This window comes from Geotrypetes seraphini, chromosome 3 (assembly GCF_902459505.1).
Source record: "Geotrypetes seraphini chromosome 3, aGeoSer1.1, whole genome shotgun sequence".
NCBI lineage: Eukaryota > Metazoa > Chordata > Amphibia > Gymnophiona > Dermophiidae > Geotrypetes > Geotrypetes seraphini.
The window spans coordinates 3,738,815-3,756,465 of NC_047086.1; the positions used below are offsets into that span (position 1 = coordinate 3,738,815).

Genomic DNA, 17,651 nt, shown 5'->3' on the forward strand with positions numbered 1-17,651 from the left:
AGGGGTAGGCAATTCCGGTCCTCGAGAGCCAGAGCCAGGTCAGGTTTTCAGGATATCCACAATAAATATGCATGAGATAGATTTGCATCTGAAGGAGGCAGTGCATGCAAATCCATCTCGTACATATTCATTGTGGATATCCTGAAAACCTGACCTGGCTCCGGCTCTCGAGGACCAGAATTGCCTACCCCTGCGCTATAATCTCCCCAAACCTGAAATGTCAAATTAGATTGTAAGCTCTTCTGAGCAGGGACTGTCTATTGTATGTTAAAATGCACAGCACGGCGAACACTTTTCAGCGCTATAGAAATAATAAATAGTAGTGGATGATGTTGAAGCCAGCATCCCACCTGCCCTGACGATGGCATTCTCATGCTTCAGTTGAATAACAGATCTACATGACACACAGGACTTGTTTATTCCTAGGAACTGCTGATGTCCTCCTTGACTTGATAATCTTTTGCTGATTCAATGAAACCTTACTTTGGGGAAGGACTGTGGTTTCCTTCTCCTTAGGAGGCAACCTTCTCTTTTTATTGATTCACGATAACATGGAGAAAGAGTGTGACAGTGGGAACGTTACCTTAACTGGGGAGATGGAAGGAGAGGGGCACATTATGAAGACTTCATCAAAATTCGGTATGTGAGTTAAGTTAACAGGGACAGCAACCTTTTGTAAAGGAGACCTGTCGTTTGTGCTATCCAAAATCAGCTCTTGTCTTGTTTTAAGAGATTTTCTATGGTTTGTTGATGGTTTGCTTTAGCGTTTAAGCATTTCTTTATGCCTTAATTAACTAAATAAAAAGGTAAGAGAACGGCATCATTTCATAGGCTTGAAATCTGAACTATCTACAGAAGAGCTGACTTCGGTGCACTTTGAAGTCACAAGCTGCCTAAAAAGATTTGGTACCATCAGCTCCTCCTCAGCAGTGGCATTCAGCAATATATATTTTCCCCCAATGAAGGTCTATCGAGACTGAAACGCTCTTGGGAAGGCAGAGCGTCGGCTGTTTGTTGAAATATTAACCAACGTTGGATTTGGCAGAGCCACAAAAGATAAGTGTTGCTGCTCTTATGAATAGATGATTGTGTAACAATTCATTTCAATTTAAGTCGAGTTAAATGAAAAATTACACAAAAGTCACATTCACTTAAGGTTCGGATAGAAATGATTATATGATGCTCATTATACAGGATATGGACTAAAAATGTCCTGTCTATATGATATATCAACCTCCTACGTAAGGAAAGCTTTGAAACACGGCTCTGCTGTTAGCTGATCAAAAAGTGTGTAGTATTTAGTTGCGATTGTAACTGTGTAAGACGCTTACATTGGTTTGTGATAAAAATGCAAAAAAAGATAGTTTTGATTCTCCGTGATACCCAATTTTCTGTGACTAATTCATATCTGGGTTGGGTATTAATTATAAAGATCCGTTTTCCAGTACCTAGAGTACGTGATACCCAGGGCTGATCAATTTTTAACACTGACCCCCCCCCCTATAAAAAATATTTATTTATATAGCCCATCCTCCCTAAAGAGGTCTGAATACATGACATAGGGTTACAACCTCTCCAACCCCATGCCAGCACTGTGGTGTAAACAAAATAAGCAAAAAAGGCTTTTCCTCTCTCTGTTAGGTCCTAGTTCACGCTCGCTATCTAACGCCAGCTCTGACAGAATGCGCATTTCAAATCTGACATATTAATCACAAAGTAGAAAATAATATTATTGTTTCTCCTTTTTGTTGTCTGGTCATTTTATTATTCCAATCATGTTGCTCCCAGGCTCTGGTTTCTGTTTGTCTTCTGTTAACTCGCTCGCCAGGGTCTCCTTCCCATTTGACATTTTCTTCATTCTCCATGCTCAACATCCATCTTCCACCTCTATACCTTCCCTTCCCCTACCGTATCCAACATTTCTGTTTCTTTCCCACTGTCTAGCATCTCTCTCTCTTTTCCTGCCTTGTGTCCTGGGCCAAACTTCTCTGTTCCCCTCCATGCAACATCTCTCCCTTCCTCTCCTCCATTACAATGTGCAACATTTCTTTCTCTCTCCCCATGTAACATCTCTCTCTGCCCTCTACCCTATGTTCAACATGTCTCCTTTTCTCTTCTCCATGTTATTTTAGAGAGAGACTTCCTGAATGTTTTGTGTACAAGTTGTGGTGGCTGTGTGAGGACTGAAGATACAAGACAACCACTGACAAGTCTGAAATGATACTTTAATCAGGGAGGGTGGAATGATCTTATGATAAATATGAGCATTTCATGTTCTGTGTCTATGCTAGCTTACACTGCTATATAGTGTCCTTCCAACAGTGTGTAACGCTGGGTTTTGCTTCTCTCTGTACACTGTTTCCTCCCTCCAAGTAGCAGGAATGTCTCCAGTCTTTCATTTGTTCACTATGGTATTCCACAGGGGTCCATTCTTTCATCACTTTTGTTTAATATTTTTCTTGCACCGCTTATGACCCTCTGCCAAGATATTGGCTTTACTGCTTATGCAGATCATATTCAGCTTTTGCATCCACTTGACCCCACTAACCCTGCAGAAACATTAGAAACTAACAGGAAACTTGAGGAGATTCATCAATGGCTTGACACAAACAGATTAGCCCTCAATGTTAATAAATCAAACATCATGTTTTTCCCTTGGAAAGATAGTTCTAAAGTTTCTATTCCAATTTCGATTAAAGGTACCGCCTTACAACTAATAAGTAATATCAAAATCTTAGGGGTGGTCTTTGATGAAAAACTGATTTACCATAATCATAATAGTAATATTGTTAAATCTTCCTTTTACAGACTTCACCAAATTCGTTCACTATCCAAATTTCTATGCCCAAAGTCTCTTAATATACTAATTCATTCCCTGGTTATTTTGAAAATTGATTATTGTAATGCTTTTCTTATGGGAATAGCTCAAAAAGAAATTAGACGTTTGCAGATCATTCAAAATACCTCAATTAAACTCATAATGAAAGCAAGGAAATTTGATCACGTCACTCCTCTTCTTAAGAAAGCACACTGGCTTCCAGTAGCGCATCGAATTCAATCTAAACTAAATCTACTTACTTTCAAATCCCTGTTATATAAAACCCCAGCTTTCATCTACAACTTATTGATCCCTTATACCCCAATCAGATCACTGAGATCTATTGACCAACATCTATTAGTTACACCCTCACTTAAAGTTATTAATACACGGCGGCACTTTATCTTCTCTTTTACAGCTCCTCAAACTTAGAACTTCCTCCCTATTTATCTCAGAGAAGAAAAGAACTTAGATAAATTTAAAAGTAAACTTAAGAGTTTTCTTTTCAAAGACGCTTATGATATTTAGGAGTCCCAGCCTATTTTTGCTTATTTTCATAAGGCTACTTCTTTTATTTCCCTCCTATTGTTTTTCACCATAATCGTCCTTCTTTCTATCATTATTATTGTATTTCATTACCCTGCCTTTCCCTTTGTTTTCCTTTTCTGTTTATTCTGTTAGTCATTAATTTAATATGTTTTGTTCAGCGTGAGTCTAAACACATCAAAATGATTGAAACTGAACTTGAAGACGCGAATAATAGGTCAAGACGGAATAATTTACAAATTCTTGGTATTCCGGAAGGTCGGGAAGGTAAAAACATAATAACATTCCTGGAAAAAACAATCCCTGAGCTACTACATTTGGAATTTGATAAACCATTTGAGATTGAAAGAGCTCATAGAACTCTTTCTGCAAAGCCGTCCACTGCAAGCAAATATCCGAGACCTATTATTATCATCAACATCCTCAGATATACTCAAACCCTGGAAATCCTGCAAAAAGCTAAATCCATTGCACCTTTGAAGTTTGAGGGACATACTGTATTCTTTGCACCGGATCTCAGCAAAACTACTGCAAAGAACAGGAAAAAGCTACTTGAATTTTGCCCTAAGCTAAAAGAAATGTCTGCACTTATGGCATCCACTATCCAGCAAGGATGAGAGTCACTTATCACAATCAAACAAGAGGCTTTACAGACCCAGCTGAACTGGCTGCTTTCATTGAGGAAAAACACCCCACAGCCATAGATAAGACTTAATGACTCACTGAAACTACTCTGTACTCTGCTGCAGCTTTCCTGCCACTTTTACATTTACATTTGAATTGGTCTTCGCTTGTGTTCTCTTCTAATGATTAGTATCTTTTGTTATCACAGCTACATTACCCATCAATAGGATTAGTTCAACGAGGAAGGGTGAGTGCTTAAATAAATAAATAAGTACTAAAGTGTAATCTTACTGAACTGCAGAGAATATGTAATTGCTTTATGTTCTCAAAGTAACTTCTGTATGAGACAAGTACATGATTACTGCTATCTTTGCTCAGTACATGGGCATTAGCAATTACCTAGGTATTTAACAAATTCTGTATTTCCTTTTATTTTTTAGTATTCATGGTGCTCACAATCTATGATTAGAGGTTATGGCAGCTTGATACTAATATGGCCGATTGAGCACATGGCAGCCCCTTGCTGATTAATCATATTCGTGCCATTTTGCCTCCTTCTTCAGATAATTATAATGTTTGCTATGTCTTCTGCACTGTTTTACTAGCTTCTACATGTAGATATGCCTTGTAACATGCCCATTTCTGCTATTGTGGATTTCTCTACATCTTACTGTTTATTTCTCTCAGCTGTTTATTTACTGTGTGTGGAATGTATATACTCTGTTGGCACTTTGAAGCTGAACGTAACTCTAGCTTCCTTTTACTTATGCCCTAGACAGCCGCACCTTACATACAGTATTAAGTACTGGGGTAGATAGTGCAGCTGAGCCACAAGTCATCTAAAAACTAGATGCTAGATTTTAATAATCAAAACAGATGCACTCTTCACTGTAACTGATCAATTGCCTGTACTTTAATGAGATTTATTGGCACACTAGCCTCTCAAAGTCATGAGCTTACAGTTCTCAGTTCGACATTTTCTTTATGCTGCTCATAACACTAAGTGATGAAACCTAAGTTCCTCTGTAGTTAGATTGATTTCCAAGAGCTATCTTATGCTCTCTTTCCACTTACTTCTAGTTAAGGAGTTTCATTGTTTGTTTGTTGTTCATGACTCTGCTTCAACTCTTTGAATTCCCTTTTATTTTAGCTGCCTTGCCGCATTTCTGTGTGTGCTATACATCTCACAATTGTTGGTTTATTATGCAACTTTTACATACTAACGGAAATCTAATGTTTAAAATGCCATCATGACTCTAAAAATCAGTTCCCTTAACGTTAAGGGTTTAAATATATCCCACAAAGAAAGTAAAAATTCTTAATTATTTGAAATCCCTGAATGCAGAAGTACTGATGCTACAGGAAACTCATCTTAACAAAAAACGATTCCTTAAAATTTAAAACTGATTGGCCCTCAAATGTTTTTTACTCAGAGGCAATAGATAAGAATAACTATAATTAATAAATCTCTTAATGCCAAAGTCATATCTAATTCTACAGATAAAAGAGGCAGATGGGTAAACACCACATTGCAGACCCCAAATGGACAGGTATTGACTCTGATTAATATCTATGCACCTAATCTTGATGACCCACAATTTCTCCGACATCGCTGATTTATTATTACAACACCCAAGGGTGGATTATGTTATAGGAGGGGATTATAATATGACTTTGCACCCCTAAAGGATAGGTGTTCCTCTGTTCAATGCAGAAAAAACAAAGCATGGACTCTGCTACATGATATTATAGAACAATTTAAATTAGTGGACCCATGGAGAATTTTTCACCCTGAAGAAAACAAATATACATTTTACTCAAACCCTCACAACTCATACTCACGTATTAATTTCTTTTTGATCAGTAGCCGAATATTAAACAAGATTAAATCAGCAGATAGTAAAGAGGCATAGAGGGCATAGAGGGATATGGATGGTAAAACTACATCAGGTGTATACCTGACTGGGCCTCCGCGTGTGCGGATCACCGGACTCGATGGACCATGGGTCTGATCCGGAGATGGCAGTTCTTATGTTCTTATGTAAATATTAATTTCTGACCATGCAATGTGAAAATTCAAACAATCCTCCTCCCAACTGGAGATTTAGTTCATCCCTTATTTCAGATCCTCAATTCATCAAATATTTGGAAAAGGCAATATTGGAGTATTTAGAATTTAATAGTCCTACTGACACTAAATGGCACTGCTTTTGGGATGCATTTAAAGCCTATTCCCGAGGAATGATCATTTCTTTCACTCACACCAAACACAAAATGGCTAAAATGAAATTAGTAGAACTGGAACAGCAAATTAAAAAATTGGAAGAACATCAAGCAAATATTACTAACATAACTAAGTTAGTGGAATTACAAAAAATAAGATTGCAATATAATTCGATTTTAAGTACAAGAGCCGCAAATTCTGTTTTTATGAGGTCCTCCACATACTATGCAGAAAGTAATAAAAGTGGTCATCTCTTAGCATCATATCTGAAAAGAAAAACGGACAGGAAACTGATTTCTTCCATTCAGAATGCTAATGGGGACATCCTCACAAAAAATGAAGATATATTAGCAGTCTTCAAAACATATTATGAATCCTTATACACCTCAGAGGATAATGGGAATAGCAAGCAATACCACTTCTTGGATAAACTACCGCATGCTATTTTAAATAAGGAAGATAATGATATGTTAGAGGGTGATTCCACCTTAGAGGATATTACTACCGCTTTAAAATGTATGGCACCTAACAAAGCACCTGGACCGGATGGGATCACGATAGAATTTTACAAAACTTTTCAAAATTGACTTGCTCCAATCTTGCTTCAATATTTTAATCATTTGTATAGCACGTTAGATGTTAAAGGTACTTTCACTGAAGCTTCCATCATAGTGATTCCCAAGCCAAGAAAGGACCCCCAAATAATACAAAATTATAGACCTCTATCCTTAATAAATGCTGATACCAAATTTACGCTGAAGTCATTGCGAGTAGACTACAAAAGACTCTTCCCAGAATAATTAATCCTGATCAAAGTGGATTCATGCAGGGCAGATACTCGTACAATAACACCAGAACTTTTGCAGATATTATTGCTTTGGCCTCGACCACCTCACAACAATTTAGATGCTGAAAAGCCTTTGACAGGGTGGAATGGCCCTATCTATTTGGTACCCTCCAATGGTTTGATAAATGAGATCAAAGTGCTTTACAAACTTCCTTCCACTAGACTTTATATCAATGGACATCATTCGCAAACATTCTTCCCAACTAGAAGATGCCCGTTATCCCCACTTCTCTTCAATATCGCCCTAGAACCACTGTTAATTACAATCAGAAACAATCCATTAATTAAAGATTTTGAATATAGTGATCACACAATCAAACTATCAGCTTATGCTGATGATGTTCTATACCTCATCTGCTGGAAACTATAGATGAATATTCACAGATTTCTGGTTATAAACGAAACCAAAGCAAAACGGAACTCATGGCTTTGAACTGTGCCTGAAATCAAACAATTTGGCTTTACGTGGACAAATCATAGACTAAAATATTTTCTTTGCCCCCACAATTGACGAAACTATTGTATATAATACAGAATATATTTTAAACACTGTCAAAGAATTGACTCTCAACATCTCATGGTGGGGGAGATGATGATTGTACCTAAAGTCAATTACATTTTAAACATGCTCCCCATGCTATTCAAAACGGATATCTACTATCAAATCGAAAAACTGTTAGCAGGATTTCTTTGGCGCAGTAAACAACCGCGCATCGCAATGAAGAAATTTAAAGCGGTTAAGGACAAAGGAGGGGTGAATCTTCCTGACTTTCACGGCTACCATTTAGCCTTTCTATTGAGACAAGCTACTCTATGGCTTATTCCTCCCTTCTACTGAGGAATCACCAGTGTGGTTACTACTGGAACAACATATTTGCAGAGTAAATATATTAATATAATAGGCAAAATTACTCTAATAAGAAAGGGAACTTAAATTTGATTATTGTTTCCACTAATAAAGCTATACTTATTATTGATAAGTTAGTACCAGTGAAATGGAACGCAACTAACACTGTTTCTATATGGCATAATGAAAATATTAAGCTGGAAAATATGGCAAATGAAAGGCATATGGAACTTACATCATCTAATTAAAAATGACGAATGGATGGCATTCAATGACATAATGACACTGTCACTTGTTTTACCAGTGGATCCAATTAAGGCACTGTCTTACAAAGAACTATACAGATTTATCCTCCAGGAAGTTCAACCAGATGTTCTAATGTATTGTAAAAAATTCTATAATGGGAAAGGAATTGCTTCCAACTGGTATAAGTTAATACAAGTACATTCTTTTGGCAATCCTGAACTGACTGAATCAGCTTGGAATGCAAATTTCGGCACGACTATTGATTCTGACAGTTGGAAAAAAGGTTTGGATACAAGCATTTAAAACCTTAAAATCTGCCTCGCTCCTACAATCCATCTACTTTGTTTTGCACCGCACTCACTGGACCCCACAGAACTAATTCATAGTAGTAGTAGTGTGAAGAGTTTCAGTCTTTGGGAAGCAGAGCTGAGATTGTGATGTCATAATCCTCATTCCACCAATAAGAGCCAACCTCATCAGTGATGTCACAATGGCTTCATTGTCCTATTCTTGGCTCCCTTTTGTTATAGATAGTAATGATTTCCATTTCTCTTTTCTTTAATTAAGGAGGGACGTTATCAACCTGGACTCCCTTTAAGATGTGTCGTTTCCTCTTTTATTAATTAAGTCTCATTGTTTAAAATGGGACCTGGGCTAAAATAGCACATAAGAACCTCAGGATAACCCTACTGGGTCAGACAATGGTCCATCTAGTCTAGTATTCTGTTTCCGCAGTGGCCAATCCAGGTCAAAACCCAAATAGTACCAATCCAGATCCAGAGCGAGCAATGGCTTCCCCTACAAGTTAGTGGTGAAATAATATATCTTAATGGCAGCCCATGTTAATAAATTCACCCCTTAAATTAAAAAAGGGATATCACAGAAGAATGAGCTGAGAATAATACAGGGACAAATTTTCCCTGTCCCCAAGGGATCCCCCATCCTGTAGTCGCGAGCTCCGTCTCTGTCCTCATCTGCATTAGCCTCAAACATTTTAAAATCACAGGTGCTCGAGGTTTGTGCAGTTAAGGCAGAGCTTGCAGGAATGGGACAGGGACAGAACTCGCAGGGACAGGATGGGGATATTGAGATGCTAAATTTGTCCTTGTGTCATTCTCCAATGTATGTGATGCATAGGGACAATGGGTAAGCAGCAACAGGTGAGCGTAGCTGAGTTAGAGCTGAGTAAAATTGAAGTTAATCCCCTGATGTCAGGATTGTGGGGATAAGTTTTTCAGTAGTGCTGCCCAATTCAGGGAAAAAGGTTTTGATTCAATTCGATTTGGCCTATTGAACTGATTTTTCCAATTCGATTCATTTCTCAAGCGTTTGTTTTTTTAATGGCCTGGTGGGTTTATTATTGTAGCCTCTTCACCCACCCCCACCCCCCTTTGCCCTCTCCAACCACAATGCTGTGGTGTAAACAAAACAAAAAAGACTTTTCCTCTCTCTGTGTACCAGCTCTGGCAGGATACACATTTCAAAATCTGACATAATCTAATCTCTCTCTTCCTTGTGCCCTATGTCAAATTTCTCTATCCCCTTCCATGCACCATGTCTCCCTTCCTCCCCTCCATTATGTGCAATTTCATCCTCTCCCCTCACCATGCATATCTCCCTCTCCTCCCCCTGTGCCACCAACTTTCCTTCCTAAAGTTCCTTTCATCCCTTCCCTCCCGCTTTGCCACCAACTTTCCTTCCTCTCCCCTCACCATGCATATCTCCCTCTCTACCCCCTGTGCCACCAGCTTTCCTTCCTAAAGTTCCTTTCATCCCTTCCCTCCTGCTTTGCCACCAACTTTCCTTCCTCTCCCCTCACCATGCATATCTCCCTCTCCTCCCCCTGTGCCACTAACTTTCCTTCCTAAAGTTCCTTTCATCCCTTCCCTCCCGCTTTGCCACCAACTTTCCTTGCTCTCCCCTCACCATGCATATCTCCCTCTCTTCCCCCTGTGCCACCAGCTTTCCTTCCTGAAGTTTCTTTCACCCCTGGAAGTCTCCCCTCTGCTGTGTCATCAGTGATGCAGAAGAGGAAAGCCCCCGGCAGGCAGACTAGGAGTAGCCTGTTCACCCGAAGGAGACTCAGGACTCACTGAATCGGTGAGTGATTTTTTAAGGAAACAAATTGATTCAAATCGATTCACCAAAGTGAATTGGTGAATCTATTTGAATCAGTGAATTGGGCAGCACTAGTTTTTAGCATGTTACTGCAATGAAAATGTTCACTAATGTTAACAGACGAGTGTTTCTATGATCTAATACAATAGTTCTGAGCGCAGTACAATTGACAGGATGTTACATAAGAAGCTTTTCAGGACGGATGATTATAACTCATGACCCTCCACTTTACAAAGTTGTAATAGTACTGGGTCATGAAAGTCCCGAGGTTCTTAGAAGAGAGTGTGACATGGTGGTTACTGCTACCCTGAGATTATGGGTTGAAACCTTGTGCTGCTCTCTGCGACCCTGGGCAAGTCACTTAATCCCCCCAGGTACATTAGATAGATTGTGAGCCCACCAGGACAGACAGGAAAAAATGCTTGAGTAGTTGAATAAATTCAAGTAAACCATTCTGAGCTTGAATAAATATTAGGCCACTGGACCTGCCCAGAGCTCCTTCAATAGTTTAACTGGTAAAGTGAAGGATTGATGGAGACGACGAAGGAGTTCTTAGGCGGCTGCTTTGAGTCTGACTCACAGGAGGTTCCCTTCATGTGTCAGTTCCTCTACCCTTGGGGAGGAGAGTGTGGCATAGTGCTTAGAGCTAGAGCCTCAGCCACGCTGCTCCTTGTGACCTTGGGTAGGTCACTTAATCCCCCTTTATCCCAGGAACACTGAAAACATTATTATTCCCTCTTAATTTCTTTCCTTCTTTTTCATTTAATCATCAATATTATTTGTTGTTCTTATTAGTTATGATTGTCATGGAGATGAACTTAAGGTTTAGTTTAGTGCATTAGATAGATTTTGAGCCCATTAGGACAAACAGGGAAAAGGCTTGAACCGCTTCGAGCCAAAGGCAGCAAAGCCCCAGCAATCCCTTTCTCTTTTCAAGAATATGCTTTGCTGGGCAGTTGCCTCTGTCGAGTGTCTTATGTTTATGGAAATGTACATTGCCACATCCTCATCCTGGATTTTGAATGGCAGATAATAAACCTGGGAAAATAAATGGATAAACATTATTTTCAGGAAGTGTTTCCAGGAGAAGTCATCATGGCTTCATTGCCCTTCAACGACCTCCAGACCTTTTCTCGCTCTTTTTTTCCCCATTTCCTGCTGTTGTTATGATTCCTGCTGACACAGAGATGTAGAGAGTGGAGAGGGACAGATTCTTCAAACTTTCAGAAAATAAAAGAACAAGAGGGCATTCAGAAAAGTTGATAGGGGACAGATTCAAAACAAATGCTAGGAAGTTCTTCTTTACCCAACGTGTGGTGGACACCTGGAATGCGCTTCCAGAGAGCGTAATAGGGCAGAGTACGGTACTGGGGTTTAAGAAAGGATTGGACAATTTCCTGTTGGTAAAGGGGATAGAGGGATACAGATAGAGGATTACTGCACAGGTCCTGGATCTGTTGGGCTGCCGTGTGAGCGGACTGCTGGGCACGATGGACCTCAGGTCTGACCCTGACCTGCGGAGGCATTTCTTATGTTCTTATGCCCCGTCCCCCCACCCAGAGGTGAAAATCAAGAGAGGCCAGAAAGAGCCTGAACCTGAGAGAAGACAAAGAAGTTGGACTTCTGTACAGCATCGAAATCTGTGATCTCGGAGCCTCCAGCTGTAACTCATTCTAGGGCGGGGGTCGGCAACCCGCGGCTCCAGAGCCGCATGCGGCTCTTTTCCACCTCTGCTGCGGCTCCGGTAGTGTGTCACGCAGGAATGCAGCTTACAAGTCCGGCGTCGCGGCGGGAAATAGCCATGCTGAGCAGTGAGCTCAGCACACACAGATGAAAGCCTTGCTTGCTGATTGGTCCGGCGGCCCCGCCCCGCCGTGCCGCCGGACCAATCAGCAAGCAAGGCTTTCATCTGTGTAGTGCTGAGCTCACTGCTCAGCATGGCTATTTCCCGCCGCGACGCTGGACTTGTAAGGTGCCTGAAAAAGAAATCATCCTGGCCGGGGTCGGTGTCATGCTCCGGAGATCTACAGCCTTCCTATCTCCCTCTCCCTTCTACCTGCTTCCGGCCACATCCCCTGCTCCGCGGCTCTCTTCGGCAACTCAGCAGCAGCTTCTGACGTCGGGGCCTACCCTCTGCGAGTCCCGCTTGTTTCAACTTCCTTTTTCCACAAAGGCGGGACTCGTAGAGGGAAGGCCTCGATGTCGGCAGCTTGTCTTGATCACTGCTGCTGACGAGTTGCTGAAGAGAGCCGCGGAGCAGGGGGGTGTTGCCAGGTGCAGGTAGAAGGGAGAGGGCCAGATGCAGGACTCGTGGGTGAGGGAGCAGAAGAGAGAGAGAAAGAGAGAGGGGAGGGAAACAAAAGGAAATCTTTCATACTGGGCTGGGCCGGAGTGGAGGGAGGGTGGAAAGATTCTGGCTACCGGGTGCAGTAACAAAGGAAAAGGGGGGAAAGCTGAAAATGGATATAGTGACACAAAGAAGAGAAAGGGTAAGCAGGACCTACTGAATAAGGATAGAGATACAGAGGGGACATGAAGAGGAGGTGAAATAGAGACATAGAAGTAATGCTGAAAAAGTGTGTGGGGGGAAGATAAAGACATTGAAAGGGCAAATGGTGAACATGGGGTAAAGACAAGGACAGAGACAAATGAAGATTCTGAAAAAGTGGTGAGATAGGGATATAGGTGAGATGGACACAAAGAAGGGGGATGCTGGAAAATAGGTGGAATGGTAATTCTGACAGACACAGAAGGGAAATGCTGGATCAAGGAGAGATGGGGCTCAGGCTGGATGGAATGAGGAGAAATGCCTTGTTGGCCCGGAACTTCCTCTCCTACATCAGAATTGACGTCAGGGAGCGGAATGCTGGTCAGCGCAACACTTCTGCAGGGAAAGCTTGGGACGGCGGTGGCTTGGGGGCTGTTCCCCGATTGCGGTGGCAGCAAACCGAGTGGCTTGGGGGACGGCATGGAGACAGAAAGAAGGGGGAACAGGGAGACAGAAAGAAAAAGTTGGGGGAGAGAATGAGGTCTGGAGGAGAGGAAACATACAGGAGGCTGAAAGAAAGGAAGAAAGATTGGATACACAGTCAGAAGAAGAAAGTACAACCAGAGACTCATGAAATCACCAAATAGCAAAGGTAGGAAAAATGATTTTATTTTCAATTTAGTGATCCTGTATATAGCATTAAGATAAGAAACAATATATGCAGTGTTAGATTTGTTTTATAATGGTTTTGCGGCTCCAAGTTTTTTTTTCTTTTCGAAAACGGGTCCAAGTGGCTCTTTATGTCTTAAAGGTTGCAGACCCCTGTTCTAGGGGGAAAATGGGATTGGAAATATTGCCTTTCTGGGATTAAACAGCGACTTATTTTATGCCTGGGGCAACAGAGGATAAGTGACTTGTCCAGAGTCAAACACAGAGAACGCATGGGGCCCAGGCCGTGTCCTTCAACTATCTGACTCCCATCTGCTGGAAACAACTAGCCCCACAGATTAGATCCCTCAAAGGGCTTCCCAACTTTAGAAAAGCAATTAAGATGTACCTAGTCACCTATTCCCCTGATTAAAAAAAAGAAATGTATATTCTTCTGAAAACACTGTATTGCACGTTTGGCAAATTGAAAACCGTTTGTCTGTATACTATCACTTGATGAAACTACAGGGTTTGCGAGCATAATTCGTTCCAAAAGCATGCTTGTAATCCAAAGCACTCATATATCAAAGCAAATTTCCCCAAAGGAAATAATGGGAACTGAGACGATTCGTTTCACAACCCAAAAACTTTAATACAAAATACTCTACGTACTTGTATTGAAAGACCTCGCACATTTAGAACAGTCACTGCTCTCCTGCATTGTCAGAGAGAGAAGAACCATCGGCTCAGTTGTGATGATATGACACGGGTATACTGTTAAGTACTTGGACTGCAAGACCTTGCTTGGATATCAAGTTAAAATTTAATAAAATGTTTTGCAAACCAAGTTACTTGCAATCCAAGGTTTTACTGTACCTTTAAAACCAATAGGAGGAAATTATTTTTCACTCAGAGAATAGTTAAGCTCTGGAAGACGTTGCCAGAGGATGTGGTAAGAGCGGATAGCGCAGCTGGTTTTAAGGAAGGTTTGGACAAGTTCCTGGAGGAAAAGTCCATAGTCTGTTATTGAGAAAGACATGGGGGAAGCCACTGCTTGCCCTGTATCGGTAGCATGGAATATTGCTACTCGTTGGATTTTGGCCAGGTACTAGTGACCTGGATTGGCCACCGTGAGAACGGGCTACTGGGCTTGATGAACCATTTGCTGGGAGGAGAGAAGCTGATATGCACGGATGGGGAGAGGGACCTTGGGGTGATAGTGTCCGAAGATCTAAAGGCGAAAAAACAGTGTGACAAGGCAGTGGCTGCTGCCAGAAGGATTCTGGGCTGTATAAAGAGAGGCGTAGTCAGTAGAAGGAAGACGGTGTTGATGCCCCTGTACAGGTCATTGGTGAGGCCCCACTTGGAGTATTGTGTTCAGTTTTGGAGACAGTATCTGGCGAAAGACGTAAGAAGACTTGAGGCGGTCCAGAGGAGGGCGACGAAAATGATAGGAGGCTTGCGCCAGAAGACGTATGAGGAGAGACTGGAAGCCCTGAATATGTATACCCTAGAGGAAAGGAGAGACAGGGGAGATATGATTCAGACGTTCAAATACTTGAAGGGTATTAACGTAGAACAAAATCTTTTCCAGAGAAAGGAAAATGGTAAAACCAGAGGACATAATTTGAGGTTGAGGGGTGGTAGATTCAGGGGCAATGTTAGGAAATTCTACTTTACGGAGAGGGTGGTGGATGCCTGGAATGCGCTCCCGAGAGAGGTGGTGGAGAGTAAAACTGTGACTGAGTTCAAAGAAGCGTGGGTTGAACACAGAAGATTTAGAATCAGAAAATAATATTAAAGATTGAACTAGGCCAGTTACTGGGCAGACTTGTACGGTCTGTGTCGGTGTATGGCCGTTTGGTGAAGGATGGGCAGGGGAGGGCTTCAATGGCTGGGAGGGTGTAGATGGGCTGGAGTAAGTCTTAACAGAGATTTCGGCAGTTGGAACCCAAGCACAGTACCGGGTAAAGCTTTGGATTCTCGCCCAGAAATAGCTAAGAAAAAAAAAAAAAAAAAATTTAAATTGAATCAGGTTGGGCAGACTGGATGGACCATTCGGGTCTTTATCTGCCGTCATCTACTATGTTACTATGTTACTATGTATTTGTGTGACCCAGTATGGCTATTCTTATGTACTCTATTCACTTACTTGTTACTGGGTTAATTGTTTATTCAAAATATTTGATTAAACGCTTATCCAGCAGTACAAAGTGTTGTACAAAGTACAGTATTTAAAAATTACAGGAAGACAAACATGTCTGCATTGTAAACATACATCTAATCTAATCTAATCTAATCCTTAGGTTTGTTTACCGCATCATCTCCACGTTCGTACTAAATTATTGGACAAACCTGGACTAAACAGACAAACTCAGGCCATTAAAACAATAGGAGAAGGGGCAGAAATACAATTTTTTATAGAAAGAATACATAAAAGGAAAATACAATAGGAAATGGGAAAAAAGATCAAAAATAATGAAGAATTGGTGGAGTGGGAATGAGAAACAGTTGAAATTGTTCAAGTAGGTAGATAACTATTTATCCTTCAAGAGAAAACACTTTAAACTGCTCTTAAATATAGAGAAAGAGAGGTCCAGATCAAAGGAGCGGTTGCTGAAAAAATAAGGGTGTGGCGAGAGCCGATTATCTTCAGGGATGGGACATTAAGGGTATGCTGGGAGGATGATCTTAAGGCTCTAGGGGGATCATAAGGGATCAAGAGTCTGTCTATGAAGGCCGGGGCATTGGTTTGTAAAGTTTTAAGTCAGGAGGGCGATTTTATATGTTAACCTATGTAAAACGGGCAACCAATGAGCTTTTTGCAATAATGGAATGACATGGTCAAATGTATTTGAACCCAAAATAATTTTTATAGCAGTGTTTTGAATAAGTTGAAGACGTTTTATATCTTTTAAGCATATACCTTTTAATAGAGAATTACAGTAATCTATTTTGGATATTTTTAATATAGAAATGACTCTGTTGTCCAGATTTGCATTGCATAAGGCTTTTTTTGACATTACCCAGTTGGAAAGGTTTTTTTTATGTCGATGAGGTGATTTACCCAGGTTGAATTCTCACACTTCGTTCAACTATTGGTGTGGGAGGGGATCTGAATCTTTTCCTTCCTTCTGGATGTTTAACAGATCATTGAGCATTGCACTGTCAGAGACCAGTATAATGAGTTTGTAAATTGTGACAATGGTGCTTTAGTCCCTTCTATCGTCTAAGGGTATCAGGGTGTTGCATATTTTGATTTTGATGAACCTTATGAACTTGTGTTCGTTGGTCTTGTAATACCATGCTGTCTCATCACATACAATGTTTTTACCATGCTTTGTCAACTAGGTTTTGACATTTTTATCAGACAATATTCTGCCATGCTATGTTTGCCATCACGTTGTATAAATATGCTTTATTGTGTATGTAAACTTGTCACCCATTCTGAGCTCTTCTGGGAAGACAAGATATAAAGCCAGCGAGTCCTCAGACATGGGATGGGCCCTTGACATGTGCCCAAGGCAGTTATGGGGACCCCTAACTGTGACTTGCTGTTTTTACAGGGTGACCTCTCTCCTACTCTACTCAGCTCTTTCTTTGCTTTCTGCAGATTACTATTCGCTGGGGTCTCTTCAGAGGAGTGTCTGTGGAAGAAAGTCCATCCCCACCCTCTACGGCCTGCTGTTCCTCTCCTTCATCCTATGGATTATTTTCCTCTCTGTGATGCAATCACATTGTAAGTTCTGCTAACACTCTTCAGGGTTGGAAGGAAGCTGCTATCTCTCCTTCATTGAATACATCCTTCCCCCACCTATCACCTCTCTCCCCATCTCTTCCCTCTTCCCTCCCCCATTGCTCCCTTCTTTTATTGGTTAGGGGTCAAGGCCAGGACCAGCATTTCCCCCGACAGGCCACACAAGCTTGCACTAGACTTTTCACTCCACACAATAAAACAGCCCTGAACCAGAACTCCTTTACTGAGGGTACAGGAATGAGTACAATGTCCATCTCCTTTCTCCTCCAGCACTAAACATTATTAGATATGTTTATCCTTTTCTGTTCACCTAAATAGTGAAGATCAATTAATGGTTAGTAAGCATTAACAATTATCAGCGTTGTATTCAAAGATGGTAAACATGACAGACTTAGTGGCCCCTGCACCAATTCCTCTCGTTACCAACTTATTAGACCAGAACATACCAGCTGGATGTTATCAGCACATTTCCCTTCTGCTTTTAGTCG

General features: G+C 41.0%; 1 protein-coding gene across 2 annotated transcripts in view; it reads left to right on the forward strand.

Moving 5' to 3' along the window:
* Positions 1–511: 511 nt before the first annotated feature.
* Positions 512–17,651, forward strand: part of LOC117358200 (low affinity immunoglobulin epsilon Fc receptor-like) — a 59,919-nt gene continuing 42,779 nt past the window's right edge. The window contains exons 1-2 of one of the 2 annotated variants that reach the window (XM_033939829.1): positions 512–639; positions 17,020–17,145. In XM_033939829.1, coding sequence (XP_033795720.1) covers positions 552–639; positions 17,020–17,145 — 214 coding nt within the window. In that variant the 5' untranslated portion in view covers positions 512–551. Of the gene's footprint in view, positions 640–4,006; positions 4,236–17,019; positions 17,146–17,651 lie in introns of those variants that run through there. The other variant, XM_033939830.1, reaches the window with a different exon arrangement.